This window comes from Lytechinus variegatus, chromosome 1 (genome assembly GCF_018143015.1).
Source record: "Lytechinus variegatus isolate NC3 chromosome 1, Lvar_3.0, whole genome shotgun sequence".
NCBI lineage: Eukaryota > Metazoa > Echinodermata > Echinoidea > Temnopleuroida > Toxopneustidae > Lytechinus > Lytechinus variegatus.
The window spans coordinates 93,829,544-93,844,702 of NC_054740.1; the positions used below are offsets into that span (position 1 = coordinate 93,829,544).

At 36.2% G+C, this 15,159-nt stretch overlaps 1 protein-coding gene across 1 annotated transcript; it reads left to right on the forward strand.

Moving 5' to 3' along the window:
* The first annotated feature begins 5,256 nt into the window (after positions 1–5,256).
* Positions 5,257–14,573, forward strand: LOC121406593 (clumping factor A-like). Its single transcript, XM_041597604.1, has 2 exons — positions 5,257–5,365; positions 13,994–14,573. The coding sequence occupies exon 2, from the start codon at positions 14,002–14,004 to the stop codon at positions 14,374–14,376; it is 375 nt and encodes a 124-aa protein (XP_041453538.1). The 5' UTR covers positions 5,257–5,365; positions 13,994–14,001; the 3' UTR covers positions 14,377–14,573.
* The last annotated feature ends 586 nt before the right edge of the window (positions 14,574–15,159 follow it).

A 15,159-nucleotide genomic window follows, 5' to 3' on the forward strand; every position in this document is an offset into this window, starting at 1 on the left:
TTTTTTTTTTGTGTGTTGTTATTACGTGGAGATAACACGGAGCAATGCAGGCTGTATTTGCCCGCGGATTTTCATCTCACCGGAAGCATGTACCAAATGACGTCATTTAAACACGTTTACGATCGTGGTTCCATTTATACTTCCCCAGAAAGCCCGATTCTGGTCAAACGACGTTTACAAAGCACCTTTTTGTGAGTTTACGATCGGCGTTTTGAAACAGCGTTTAAATGAAAGTAAGCATGGACGCAACCGTGTTTTGGACTAATCACGTTTGGAAACGCTGATTCTGGCCTGAAAAGTGGAAGCATAAACATGGCCTAAGATGCATGGATTTCATCTTCTTAATGATAACTGTCTTGCCATTCATGCCTTGGTTTTAAATTAGGACAATATTTTGACATGACTTCACACAAAGGACTAGGAAAATTTCTTTGAGGTGAATTGAGACCTTTGTAAGGTTTAATGAGCTACATGTATACCAAAACTGTTCCATTATCATTATTATTATATTAACATTGTACTTCTTTATCAGTACTTCATCTTGTTTTAAACCAAATGTTGCTTAACAAGTGGGGATGAACAATGTCTTTTAAATCATTCAATCTTGCTTCAAAGAATGAAGTTTTTTTATATATTTTTTGCACAATGTTAGCAAGTGATAGTTGTATTGTATTGTAAATTTGCCAAATTTTAAAAGTATTAATTTGATATTTTATGAATTGTGTTATGTCTGTATACTTGTTGTATGTATTGTTTTTGCACAATTATTCATATTGTTAATTTTACATCTCATTTTCCATGACAAATAGGTATCTTAACTTTTGTTGAGTCTTTAATTAAATTGTATGGTGATCATTTATAATCCAATATCATCTGAATTTCATTCTAGAGATTATGAAATTTTTAAGATTTTATTTATTCCCAACTATTATCAAACACACATACCCAGCTGGTACTTTTTAAAGTGATAAATTACCATTGTCCCTGTACCCTTCAAAGCTTAAGCAAGAGAGAGAGATATTTAGGCAAGGGATGATTTTCTGTAAATAAAATTTTTTTGACCTTGCAAATAAACATCAAGTAATCAAACAATAATGCTTCCAATTGATTACTTTGTAGGTATAAGAACCTTTAGTCAACTGCATTTTCGCTTTTAAACTAAAACAGTGTTTCTTGACAAGCATTTAAAAAAATTGTTATTAACCCAAAATAAAGAAAATCTTCATAATAATAAAAATAATGTCATTTATATGCAAACTTCTTGCTGGTTATGAGGGTAATCTAGAATGATATTATACTTACTGTGATGTGCAGAATACAGTATGTTTACAATGTCCTTGTTATCAAAATAATGATATATTCATAAGTAATTATCAATTTTAAGAGTTGACATTTTGAATATGAGTACATTTGGAGAGCAACTGTTTCCACTTGATCATATTGTCAAGATGTGTTATGGAAGTAACTTGATTTCTCTTGATTATTATTTCTATTCATCCCACTTTAATCACTTTAATATGTGCATTTAATTGAATTAATTGTGCAGGGTGAGGCTTGTATAATACACTGTGTTTTGTACTCCTGAACATTTACTACCAATATCCTATGACAGTACTCAGTTTTCTCTCGCTTTAAGATTGCATTGATAGTACTACTCTATTCCTCTTATTGGTGTACATATTTGACTGAAGGTGTAAAAATGTAGATGGCTGTTAGAGTGGTATTTTTATAAAAGTGGATGTGATTTTTGTATCTGTAAAATCAAGTATAATAAAATCAAATCAAAGATGAGGAGGATCAAACATCAAATTAGATGTGTCAATATATTTATTTTGTTGTTTTAAAGTTTCCTTGTAGATATGATTAGTTTTCTTAGTGAAATGTTAAGACTATCTTTCCTCAGCTTCGCTTTGAAGAGATAGGCACATTAAAATTGTCTTGACTATTCGTGTGCCTCACCACTTTAACCAATGGCAATTACTTGCTTATTTCGCTAAATATGCACACTCAAACATAAGTTACTGTCTTAACAACTTATTTTTGTTTACAATGGGACAGTGCCCATCTTGGGTTTTCATTACCTGAGATTGATCAATGGCAGCCCTGGGATGGCAGCCAGTGTTCTTGTGGTCTTAGTGGTAGAATCAGTCTTGGGTAAAACAAGATCTATAACATGTTACTTTAATTGAGATATGAGAGAGGATGGGTACTGCCATTGAGCAATTGAATCGGATGAGTTATCGAGATGAATGGACAAAGCTTTTGATCTTTGCTAATATTAATTCAACATGGACGACGGTTGATCACTGTAATTACAAAATATGAGAACAGGCCAGTTGTTCAAGTTTGCTCTAGACTTATTCTATTATTTGCATCAGATTCGTTTGTCCAGTGCTTGTAAATGCTTTTATTTACTTCCCCAGGACAATATACTTTTAGATGAAAGATGATGCAATAATATAATCAATAGCAGTTGGGGTTTTGCCAAACTAGCCACTGACAAAGCAATTCAATAAAGTGGTGTCCGGGAAAGGGTGACCAGGGCAATTTGCTTTTCTTTTGAAGGGGTTGGTATCATTCCAGGGGCTTTAAGCGTTCTCTGCAGTCTAGAATACATCTAAAGGAGTAACATATATCATCAAAGTAGTATATTGGTAAAGATCCCACATAACATCTACATCGGGTTTTTTTTTTACTCGAATCTCATCAACGTGGGGATGGGAGAGACACAAGACCAGTTGTTATACCCTATAGGCCTACCCCGGTTGGCGAAAATAGAAGAAAGCGGATGGGGGGTTTTCAGAAAAACATGACCGGTGACAGGGATGAAGCGATTTCTTAACTTTTAAAGAAGTCACTCCCACAGTATGGTAATAATACATGTTCATTGCACTGGTGGCATTTTAAACCTTGGAATCGACTTTATAACGTGAAATGAGTGAGATAAATAATGATGCATTTTACAAGATTATTTCATGGGAAAAATCACATAACGGTTTTCTCAATAAAATAATGCATTTGTTTAAGGAATAACTTCATTTCAAATGAATGTGCTTCTTTTAAGTGTGTTAAAAGTGTGTAAGGTGACCGTGACCTCCTTATTACCCCCTCCCCTCCTTAATTTGTCACAAATATACACAGGAATAGCCGTGACTTCATGAATAAACCTAAGTTTCCTGTTGTACTTTTTAGACATGTCAGCATGAGCAGTGGCAAAAAATATTGCTATAAGAAGCCAATGGGGCTATTTTATCAAAATTGCTTTGTGTTTTAATTATTGCGTACAAATATAATACGGTTGAGCTATTAAAGTACAAAGTGCCTACTATCATGCAAGCGCTTTGGGTCAAAAGCACAGTACATGAATAATAAGTGTATAGAACCCGGGGAGAACCCCCCCCCCCCCGGTGAAAACAAAAATGAAAAAGGCAATAGGTAAATGTGTAAACAAAGATAATAATAAGCTTGCCACCTCCCCCCCCCCCCCATCAAGGAGGGGGGGGGGGTGCTGCAATGACTGTTCAGCTCACTTGTTTCACTTCTATTGGACCGAATGATTATCTTTCGCTTTATTCTTTTCTTCCCTAAAATTTTGGAGGAAAAGGTGTAACCTCTTGTGCCCCCCCCCCCGATTCTTTTCTAACAAGGCCTTTTTTCCATGCATCTTTAACCAATGCTCGATTTATAAGAAAGATTTGTTCTCAGATAATCAAATAAAACAAAATCATTAAACATATACCATCCCTGGTTTGTCAAATAGCATGCCAGATTCGCAAATGATTAGCGCATTAAACCTGAATTAGAATTATCTTTTTATGATTCAGAACGTCATTTATTTGTCATTTGCCAAGGTTGCCGAATTTAATACGGAATAGATCTATAAAAGTGATTACACGATTGATCTATATACACTAATACTTCGTGCAGGTGTCCGTTCCCGAATACAAATATTGGCACGCCAAATTCATAGAAAAGTGCAAATAATGACAATTATTGATCAATACAACGATGACAATAATCATTAGGGTAACAATGAGAACGATAATGAGATTCCAAAAAGAAAATAGGAATTGTCATTATTATTAATTAAAACTGCACCAAGATATTTGTAATATTGGATTGGACTTGTATCGTTACAATGTAAAGACTTATTACAATGTTTTGGAACATAAAGTTTAGCTTGAACTTTCACCTCCTAATTAAAAAAAAAAGAAAATTGTCATTCAGGTTCACTTATTAATACTCACCTCATTTTCCACTTCCTTCTCTTTCCTTTCTTCGTCTAAGAAAATGCTAATAGGAAAAATATCACTTTCACTTTTCCTTTCTATTAAATCTTCGGTATTTCACAGAAGTGCATGTTTAATGTTCTGATAATTTTTTTAAAAGAATATTTTTAAGATGTATTTGATGAGAACAAATATGGAATAGTGATCCTATTTCATTTTATATACACATGTACGTATAACAGAACAATTAAGAGCTAGGGGTCACCAAGAAGAAGATTTGATGGGGATGCTTTTCTCATATGGGTGTAATCAATAACCTTTTTTAATCACCGATGTACTTGGGGGTTACTTTCCCTGGTATTCTGCATGGCGTTTGACAGGGGTCGCGGAAGCAGGGGGGGGGGGGGGCTGAAGCCCCCCCACACTTTTTTTTCCAAAACCGTGTACAAAAACGTAAACATGATTATAGGATTGGGTTTTTTTAGCATGGTCAGCCCCCCCCCCACTCTGAAACCGTTCCGCGGCCCCTGTTCGATAATTACGTTATAGTTAAACACAATCATTTCCCTACCGAATTATCCTATCACTGCAGATACAATCCATTAGATTTTGCTATTCCTTTCCGTCTCTGGCAAAATTATTAGTGCACCATATTCAATAGGCCTATATCTTTCCATTTGGGAATTATAACTCACTAACTTTTGCATTTGAGCAAACTATAGAAAATATGAACACTGACGTCAAATGCCACGTTAGATGGTATATTTGTATTGGTGAAACTCTCATATTCAAATTAATACCAGGATTATTTCTGTATTTAATTAGTTGTGTATCTCCATTTACACAGCTGTGAACAAAGGACACCATCATTAAATTTTGTAAAGATTTATCTTCAAGAGTAAATATTAATCAGCACACCAACTGGAATATATCAATCAATAAAATGACGTAAGTTTTCATTTTAATAGATGTAAATCTAACGAATGAATAAATTGTGAGAATATTTTAGGGATCTGTAGAAAAGGATATAAAACGGAATAATTATCATTATTTCATCGACATTCGACATCAGCGACAATACGTGCTTTTGAGCGAGTCTAAAAGTTTCAGTTTTCATTCAAGCGTGGTATTATTTTGTAAGTAGAGCTTATCCTTCGATATCTTTATTATTTCTTGTTAAAATGGTATAATTTTCAATTGTAAGCTATGCCTATAATATAGGAAAGATCAGTGACGGACCATGACCCGGAGGAGACAAAGCATTGGAGGGGCACAGCATTGTACACAAACAAATACAGTGCCCCTCCAATCATTGTCTCCTCCGGGTCACGGTCCATGAATAATGTAGACCTCTTTTCCGAACGACTGAATCGTTCAAAATTATGGAAAAGAGAACGAAGCGACCAAGCTCACGACAAATATTTTTTTAATCTAATAGTTAAAGGGAAGGATCTGTGGATTTTTAGGGCGCAGCTGCAACCCTAACTCTCCCTCCTTTTCGCACGGCCATTATTGGAGACGAAATTTTGCGATTTTTTTAAAAAGGTATCATTAACTTTTCTTTTATTTTTTTCTGCTTTTAAGTTGTTTAAGATATTTATTTTGGCAGTAAATTCGATAATCTCGACGTGTTCCATATTTTTTTATCGAGCAGACTTGTGTAAATTTTTCAGAAACTTTAATGAGAAGAAAAACAAGAATTGGGATGAAAACTTGCTGTTCAGGGATATTATTTTTTCTGAAAAAAAAAAGAATTTCAAATCCTATTACAAAATTATCAGGTTTTAGGTCTACAATAATTATTTGCTCGCTTCGCTCCTGCTATATGCATTATTGATAACTATAGGTGTGCACTTTTTAAAAATATGTTTACATTGTGGTTCTTATTACGCCATTTATTTGTAGGGTCTCTTTTCTATTATTAACTTTAAATTGCAATATGTCACAATATATACGGATTATCATTTTCTCCACTTTATCCAAGAAGGAAAAAAGCATATTTAACATTATAATATAATATCGGACGCAGGCGCATACGCAGGATTTTTGAAAGGGGGGGGGGGTTTCGAGCTGATTTTTTTTTTAAATCTCCCGCCCAGTCTCTAAAAAGTGATGAGCGGGGGGGGGGGGGAGGTGATGATTTTTTTTAAATTTTTTTCAGCGCTGCAAATAAGACAATAACATTTAAGTGGGGATGGGTATGTAACAGTGCGGTCATGACCCGCGAGCGAGCAGAAATGTTCTCGTTTTTGCGTTGAAAACATAACCTTAATTGTCAATAGTTTGTTGGTATCATAGTCGATGCTACATGTCCTTCGGATCGTAGCACTCATGATATGGCCAACCGCGTAGCCAGGATTTCATTTTGGAGGGGGCGGTAAATGCACGCGAAGCGTGCCAACACTTACAGAGCGCGCGAAGCGCGCTCCCTAGGGGGTGGGTGCAGGGAGGGGGAGTTTCCCCCTCCCGCGCGAAGCGCGAAGCTTTTAGTGTTTCATAAATTAAAATGAAAAGGAGCCGTTTCTCTTATCTCTAGTACCTCCAATTCGGTTGACTATATTGCGATTTTGAACCTTGTTTTCAAAAGTGATTGTAAACGCACAAAAGAGGTATACAATGGAGGAAATTAAAATGATAATAACTCCGCGCAAAGCGCGGAAGCTAAAGTGATTTATCAATTTTTCTTGCCATAAAAAGGGTCCCGAGAAAAGGGTATTCTCAAAGATATATTGAAACTTTCTTTGGAAAGATCAGATTTGATTACAAACAATTTAGCATCAGTGCATATTTTTAACTCGCAAAACAGAGGAGAAGATTGGTAGAGGAAGATATTCCTCCCCGCAATGAGCAATGAAACTCTGAAATTTCAAAGGGCGGACGTTTCATCAAATGTAGATATCTCTAATACCCAATCGTCTCTAATTCAATTGATTTTCTAAGATTATTGAACTTCATTACAAGGAAAATAGTGCGCATAAAGTTGAAACTTCTGTGATTTATTGAAATTATCTATCTATATAATAAAGGATGATTAATTTTTTTGACTTATCCTGAAGCGCTTCATTTTGAATATAAATAATACAAAATTTCAAACTGAGGGCGCAAAACAGGACAGGAGATGAATGTATACAGGGAAATGACATGAAGTTTAATACAATTTGATAAAAAAATATTGTACTTTTTTATTTAATACGACACGAATTCCATACCTTCCTCTTTTTAAATTAGGAACCTGTTTGCCCCAAAATTATGGTTGTTTATAGTAATGAGCTGAAAAGCGGGAGAAGCTGACTTTATGGAGGTGACGGCAGAAACTGATATAAAGATTTTTACCCGCTCGGAGCCGACCAGACCAGAAGTTGCGCGATCAATTGAAAAAAAAGATAACTTCATACATTTACTTCGGCCTAACCTTTCTCAAATTCATGCCCTAATGTATACAATTTTAACTTTAACTGGCAAGAAGCACATAGCTGAGGTGGAAAAACAGGGTTAGAGAAAAGGTGGGGGAACAATGGAGAACTTCAATATTGTCATTTAACCGCGCACAGCGCGGAAGCAGAATTCATATATGAATTTAAAGCAAGAGGAGTGAACTTAGGAGTTTCTCTTTTGAGAAAAAAATAAAGAATAAATAGAAAAAACCTTTCTTCCCTTTTCCTTTTCTCCTCTCCTTTTTCCCTTCTTTTTTTTCTTTTTGGGGACGTTTTTTTTGGGGGGGGGGCGACCGCCCCCCTGGCTACGCGCCTGGATATGGCCTTGATCAGAACACTATAGAAACTTGAGAAATGTCATGAATAATTACGAGCGAGCGGAGCAAGCGAGCCGAAATGTTTGCGTTTTTCCGTCAAAACATACAATTCTTCTCAATAGCTTGTTGGTAATGATTACATATTAGTTGATGATACATGTCCTTCTGCTCGTAAGTCTCATGATATGGCCTTGATCAAGAGACTAGAAACTTAAGAAATTTCATAAATGATTACGAGCGAGCGGAGTGAGCGAGCCGAAATTTTCGCGTTTTCCCGTCAAAACATACATTTCTTGTCAATAGTTTGTTAGTAAATCAAGTATTAGTCGATGCAACATGTCCTTCTATTCGTAACACTCATAATACGGCCTTGAACAGGAGACTAGATACTTATGGAATTTTATAAATTATTACGAGCGAGCGGAGCGAGCTAACCGACATTTTAGCGTTTTCCGTCATTTTGGTTTTCATATTGGTAAAACATATTTTGTAAGAAAACGTATGTCTTTGTCTTTGTTCACTTGTATTCATAAGTATACATCATGATAATCATGTATGGCCTTGTTAATGGCGATACCGTGATCATGTCGGCGACATGCGGAAATAAAAGATATAATAAAATGGAGAGAGCGAAGCGAGCGGAAATTTTTTCTGTGTTTTTCGTCGGAAACATGAGATTCTGTTCATTATTGCTGTCATATACATTATTGGGTAGGGGAACTGTCCGTAACCAGACCAAGGAGTTATCAGGCGCTTGTCCGATAACTCCTTGACCAGACCGACCTCTGGGGAGACAAGCAAAAAAAAAAAAAAAAAAAAAAAGGAAACGAAAAGGGGGGTTTGAACCCCCGAACCCCCCCCCTTGCGTACGCGCCTGATCGGACGAAGCCTATTCACATATACCCTTTTATTTCATATGCTTATGACTTGCCAGACAAGTAAGAAAATGTGGCTATCCTGAGCCGCAATATACCATGGCCCTGGAAAGCGGGGGTGCTGTGGGTGCTTCAGTACCCCCTAAATTTTCATTGGGGGTGCTGCGTATATTATTCTCCATAGGCAGCACCCCAGGTATTCTGAAAGATGTGTGAAAATGTAATCAAAATGACCTTCATTTTGCTTTTCAAATTTCTCGTTGCCAATTTTATCTCCATTTTGTAGTAACCCCCCCCCCCCTTTTTTTTGCTTTTGAATACATCACCACACTTTACACAAGTAAAAAAAAAATCAATTCGATATAGGTCCTACATGCAGTTAAAGAAACATAAAATAAGTTACAAGGCTGATGACATAAATTGTTGGGATCGATATCATTGCAATCGAAGCCTCTGCTCAATAATACGTTTAGAGGTGCCGTGGCCGAGTGATCTAAGGCGCCTGGCTATACATGGAAAGTCCGGGGTTCGATCCCGGCCGTGGCACCTATATGCCCGTGAGCAAGGCAGTCAATCTACAACGCTCTTTTAGCCTGCTTTCAAATAAATGGAAATGCTATATGCATAATTATTGATAACTATATAGTCTGGTCAGTTAGCGGAATTATGTGGACACGGTGGACAAAAGCATGATTTTTTCTCCAGACCTTTGTTTATGTATAAGAATTAAGAATGGGGTATGCTCCAAAAAATCTGGCTGCAGGAACAGTGAAAAAATGGGTGAAAATGTCAGAATTTATGAGTTCAGATTTGTCTGATATATAGACTAGCGCTAGTGCAAAACTCAATAGCAGTGCATTATTTTGCATTGAATTAGTTCTTGAATTCAGACCCTTTTTGAACAGATCTTCTGTTTGTCCTCGCATCTCAATGCACCAAATATCTGAATGAAGATGCTAACCAAGCCGAAGGGTGACGGTGGAGGGGGTTGAATGTTGGTGTGTGTGTACATATTTTGGTCTTGGGGTAAAGGTGTGCAATACACATTTTTTGCATGTGTTGGAAATTGTGTTGCCATGGTAACAGTGTATTATTGCAAAAATAAGGTAAAAATCTTGCAGTTAGAACCACTTCCTCTGTTTTTAACCGATTCTCATGAAATTTGGCACACACATTGGTCTTGAGGTGAAGATGTCTAAGACACACTTTTGTGTGTCTTTCAGAAATCTTGTTGCCATGGTAACAACATATCTGGTGAAAAATGGGGAAAAAACCTTACAATTCAAACTGTTTCATCAGTTTTCAATCAATTTTCATGAAATTTGGCACACACATTGGTATTGAAGTAAAGATGTACATAGCACTTTTTGTGTGCATTTTCAAAATTGTGTTGCCATGGGAACAACATATTATATGGCGAAATTTAGTAAAACACTTGCAATTTGAACTACTTCATCAGTTTTGAACCAATTCTCATGAAATTTGGCTCACACATTGGCCTTGGGGTAAAGATGTGCAAGAACCTTTTTTTTGCATTTGTCAGAGAGTGCATTACCAGGGTAGCCACATATGATAGCCAGAAATGTAGGAAAACTTATTGTGGATCAAACTTCTTCCCCTGTTTTTAGTCAGTGCTCATAAAAATTGGAAGAAATATTCATCTTAGGGTAAAGATTCATATTAAATTCTAAATGTCTTCTCTGCATTAAAATGTGGGGTATTAATCACCTTCATTAATATTTCTGGGTTTGGGGGGAAGGGGCAGGATTAGTCCTTTAAATCTGACATCAAAGAAGGTAAAGGCAGTGGCCATTAGAAACATAAAAATGATAAACACTCTTAAAAAACGCATCCCCTTAAGGGCATATAGGCTGGAGGTACACTGGGTGAATATGAAACCTTCCGCTGAAGCAGAGGAGTTCCAACACTGGCAAGCAAAACAAAATGTGTAGCCGTTGTACTTTCAACAGCTGATTTTCCAAACCTTAGTTCCACCTCCCCAAGATGTGCACCCCTCCCCATACCACTTTTAGTTCTATTTCCCCATGCTCAAACCAGACAGCACCTTTGTCCCTCAGGGGTCAATGCATTTTTAAAGCTAGACATTACTCTTTTTCTGCGGGGGGTGGGGTCTTTAGAAAATGACCTCATTAAAATTACAGTTAAAGGATTATGACTAGGAACTTAACCCCCCCCCCCCGAAAAAAATAGGGGGCTGATATACTTTTTAGCAGAAAATGCCCCCCCCCCTTCAAAGGTAAGAAGAGTCCTTTGCACTTCAGACCATTCATTTGAAGCTTAATGCATTCTGATTTGATAAAAAATTTGTTTACAGTACCCAATTAACCATTGTTTATTTATATTCTCCTACTCAGTCTTTTATTCATATTCATATTCCGTTCCTACTCTTTCTTTTTAACTTTCACATCACTCTTGATTTTGAGCTTCACCATGCCATCTCTTTCTGTTTCCTGTCTCTCTCTAAGTATATTTTTTCTGACATTTTAAAGTGTACCTTTAATCATGCAACTAATTATTATAGAAATATAAATATATATCAAAATATCTGCACTTGTTTTAGAAATTCACTTGCAAATCCATGACTCAGTAACATACCATATAATAAATATACCTATGTGCACAATAGATTTTAGCCTTATATTTTCTTTCATTTAATTTTTTCAGTATATTTCTGTGGCAGCCCCTGCTTCATGCTTCAAATAAAACATTGATTAATTGGACACCGGAAACTTTTTTTTTCAAAGCAGAATGTTTGAGGCTTTAAATTAATATGCTGAAGTGTAAAGGATTTCCCTTTTTTTTTTTGGGGGGGGGGTTAAGTTCCTGGTTGTTATAATTTCATTTTAATCTTTATGTGGCAATTTTCTAAAGCCCCCCCCCCAACAAAAAAATGTAAGGGGTGTTTTTTAAGGGTGTTTAAGTTCCTCATGGTCATGGCCTTTAACCTTCTATATTTTTATGTTGTCAGTTTTTAAGGACCTTCTCCGCCCCTCCCCCAAAAGCCTATAAATATTATTGAAGATGATTAATACCCTGCGCTATTATATGACGTTATAAAGGGGAATCAAACCCAAATAAACACTTGTTTTTAGAGGAAAATGAAAAATCAGACAAGTTTATAGGTCAAAGTTTGAACAATATCGGACAAACCATAACAAAGTTGTGAACATATTAAAGTTATAAACATTGGTAATCAATATACCCATGAAGACTTCAAATTGACCGCATGTGTGATGTCACAGTGATTTAAGAAGGCAAGGACCACTCTTCCATGTACTGGAATAATTAATTAGCTAAAATTTCTTTTTTCAAAAGTTTTACTTCAAATTATATCTTTCTTTCATGAGGACATAAAGCATACTACCGGGTTTATATTACGGCCCCAATGGAATAGGGATTTAGGAGAAAACCAAAAATCCTGATAACTAGTGTTATGGGAACGTTGTCCTTGCAGCCTCACCCCTTGTCATAATTTACTTACCCAGTTGCCAATTTGAATTCTACATACTAGTAGCCTTAGGGATCTTAATTTCAAAGCAGCCATAACTTTATTTTGCTTGTCCGATTTCTTTAAAACTTTCACCATTCTTATTTTTCTCCTTTTTCCATGCACACAACATTATGACCAAGGCTTGATTCCCTTTTAATACTGAATATGAATCTTTACCCAAAATAAATATTTGTGTCAACTTTTATGAGCACAGGCTGAAAACTGAGAAGTAGACTGATCCACAATGAGTTTTCCCCCATATTTCTGGCTAAATGTGGTTACCAAGGCATTGCACTCTCTGACAAAAGGTTCTTGCACATCTTTACCCCAAGGCCAATGTGTGAGCCATAATTTTTTCATGAGAATTGGTTCAAAACAACAACAACAAACTGATGAAGTAGTTCAAATTGCAAGGTTTTTACCTAAATTTTGCCATATAATATGTTGTTCCCATGGCAACACAATTTTGGAAACACACAAAAAGTGCCTTGTACATCTTTACTTCAATACCAATGTGTGTGCCAAATTTCATGAAAATTGATTGAAAACTGATGAAACAGTTTGAATTGTAAGGTTTTTTCCCCAATTTTCACCAGATATGTTGTTACCATGGCAACAAGATTTCTGAAAGACACACAAAAGTGTGTCTTAGACATCTTCACCTCAAGACCAATGTGTGTGCCAAATTTCATGAGAATCGGTTAAAAACAGAGGAAGTGGTTCTAACTGCAAGATTTTTACCTTATTTTTGCAATAATACACTGTTACCATGGCAACACAATTTCCAACACATGCAAAAAATGTGTCTTCCACACCTTTACCCCAAGACCAAAATATGTACACACACACCAACATTCAACCCCCTCCATCGTCACCCTTCGGCTTGGTTAGCATCTTCATTCAGATATTTGGTGCATTGAGATACGAGGACAAACAGAAGATCTGTTCAAAAAGGGTCTGAATTCAAGAACTAATTCAATGCAAAATAATGCACTGCTATTGAGTTTTGCACTAGCGCTAGTCTATATATCAGACAAATCTGAACTCATAAATTCTGACATTTTCACCCATTTTTTCACTGTTCCTGCAGCCAGATTTTTTGGAGCATACCCCATTCTTAGTTCTTATACATAAACAAAGGTCTGGAGAAAAAATCATGCTTTTGTCCACCGTGTCCACAAGTAGGGCATTTTTGACGCTAACAGACCAGACTAATAGGTGTGCACTTTTTTAAAATATGTTTACATTGTGGTTCTTGTAATCATTCCATATAGGCATATTCATCATTGATTATTTCTAAGGGTTCCTTATAGTCCTAAGTCATTTTGGTTATCCCTGGTGATTTCGTATTCATATTTCAATGATAATGACAAATATGTTTTCTAAACTGTATAGGCCTATTAGGTTATGGGTAATCGTTCATGGTTGGTCTACGGGATGATCAATGCTTATCAAAAAATGAATGAATAAAGATCACCCGGCATCCTCTGAATGGCGAATATGTGTTTAGAATTTTATACGTAACCGCAAACCGACTCATATGAATCCCGGATAAAATTTGGAAGGCTGTATATATAGTTGTATATTGAAGTTATGGATTTATTTATCTTGCCTGTCTTGCCTACAGAAACAACCATGAAGTCCACTATGATTATTCTGATGTTGCTTGGCATTGCTTGTCTAGCAATAAACACAGTGATTGCTGACAGCGACGAATCGGACGAGTCCGTTGATGAAGTCGAGAGCGAATCTGCAGATGACAGCGATGATGACAGTGCTGCGGATGCAGGAGTACGCAAACGACGAGATGATAGTGATGAATCCAGTGATGATAGCGATGATGACAGTGCTGCGGCTGTACGCAAACGACGAGATGATAGTGATGAATCCAGTGATGATAGCGATGAGGATAGTGATTCCGTCAGTGATTCTGACAGCGATTCCGACAGTGACGAAGAAGAAGATAATGAAGCAGCTGTTGTGGAAGAAGTGGTTGACATCACCGTCTAATAAATATCAGGCAGTCTTATCTTATACATCATAATTGGCATGTAAAGAACAGTCTAATCTTATATCGAAATTGTTATATATTGCATGAAGACCAGCTTATTACTAGCAGTGCCTTTTGAATTTCTTCTTTTCCAAGCAAGTTCAAATTCATGTCTATAATTAGAAATGAACATACATTTGGAAAGACTTGAACTATATATATAGGTTGAATAAAAAATCTAAGCTACCCAAAGATGTGACCTGAGAATCATGATAACGTATCGTGTAGTATTTGGAAGCAAAAAGGACACATAGTATCAAAGAGAAATTACCATGATTGTGACGGAAAATAATGCAGAGTAAAATGTCATTTTTTGTTATCACCTATTGGTATAAATACAGTATATACTATCTGGTTAACATGTCGACTATAGAGCAAGCGCTGTAGAATTTCAAGCACGATGTTGAAAGGGGAAGTTTGCCCGGACGACAAGTTTATTGTAAAATAAAAAAAAATAATAATAAATATTGCTGAAGGTTTGAGGAAAATCCATTGAGGATTGAGAAAGCTATTAGATTTTTTTTAATCATGGCGTCATATACGAGCAAGTGCCCTGTTTTAGTCTGTAGGCCTAATAAGTGCATAATTTTCATTTTTGTATAATGGGTTCATGATGACTAAAAAAATCTTCTTTCAGGGGCGGGAGTGAAATGAGCGGGAGTGAAATGAGCGGGAGTGAAATGATATACTAAATGCGCAACAAAACCTTTTTTCAGAAAACGACGTTTCATTTTTTTTAATTC

Excerpts from the sequence above, each read along its gene's own strand:
- LOC121406593 (XM_041597604.1), top strand. The coding sequence starts at position 14,002 with ATGAAGTCCACTATGATTATTCTGATGTTGCTTGGCATTGCTTGTCTA.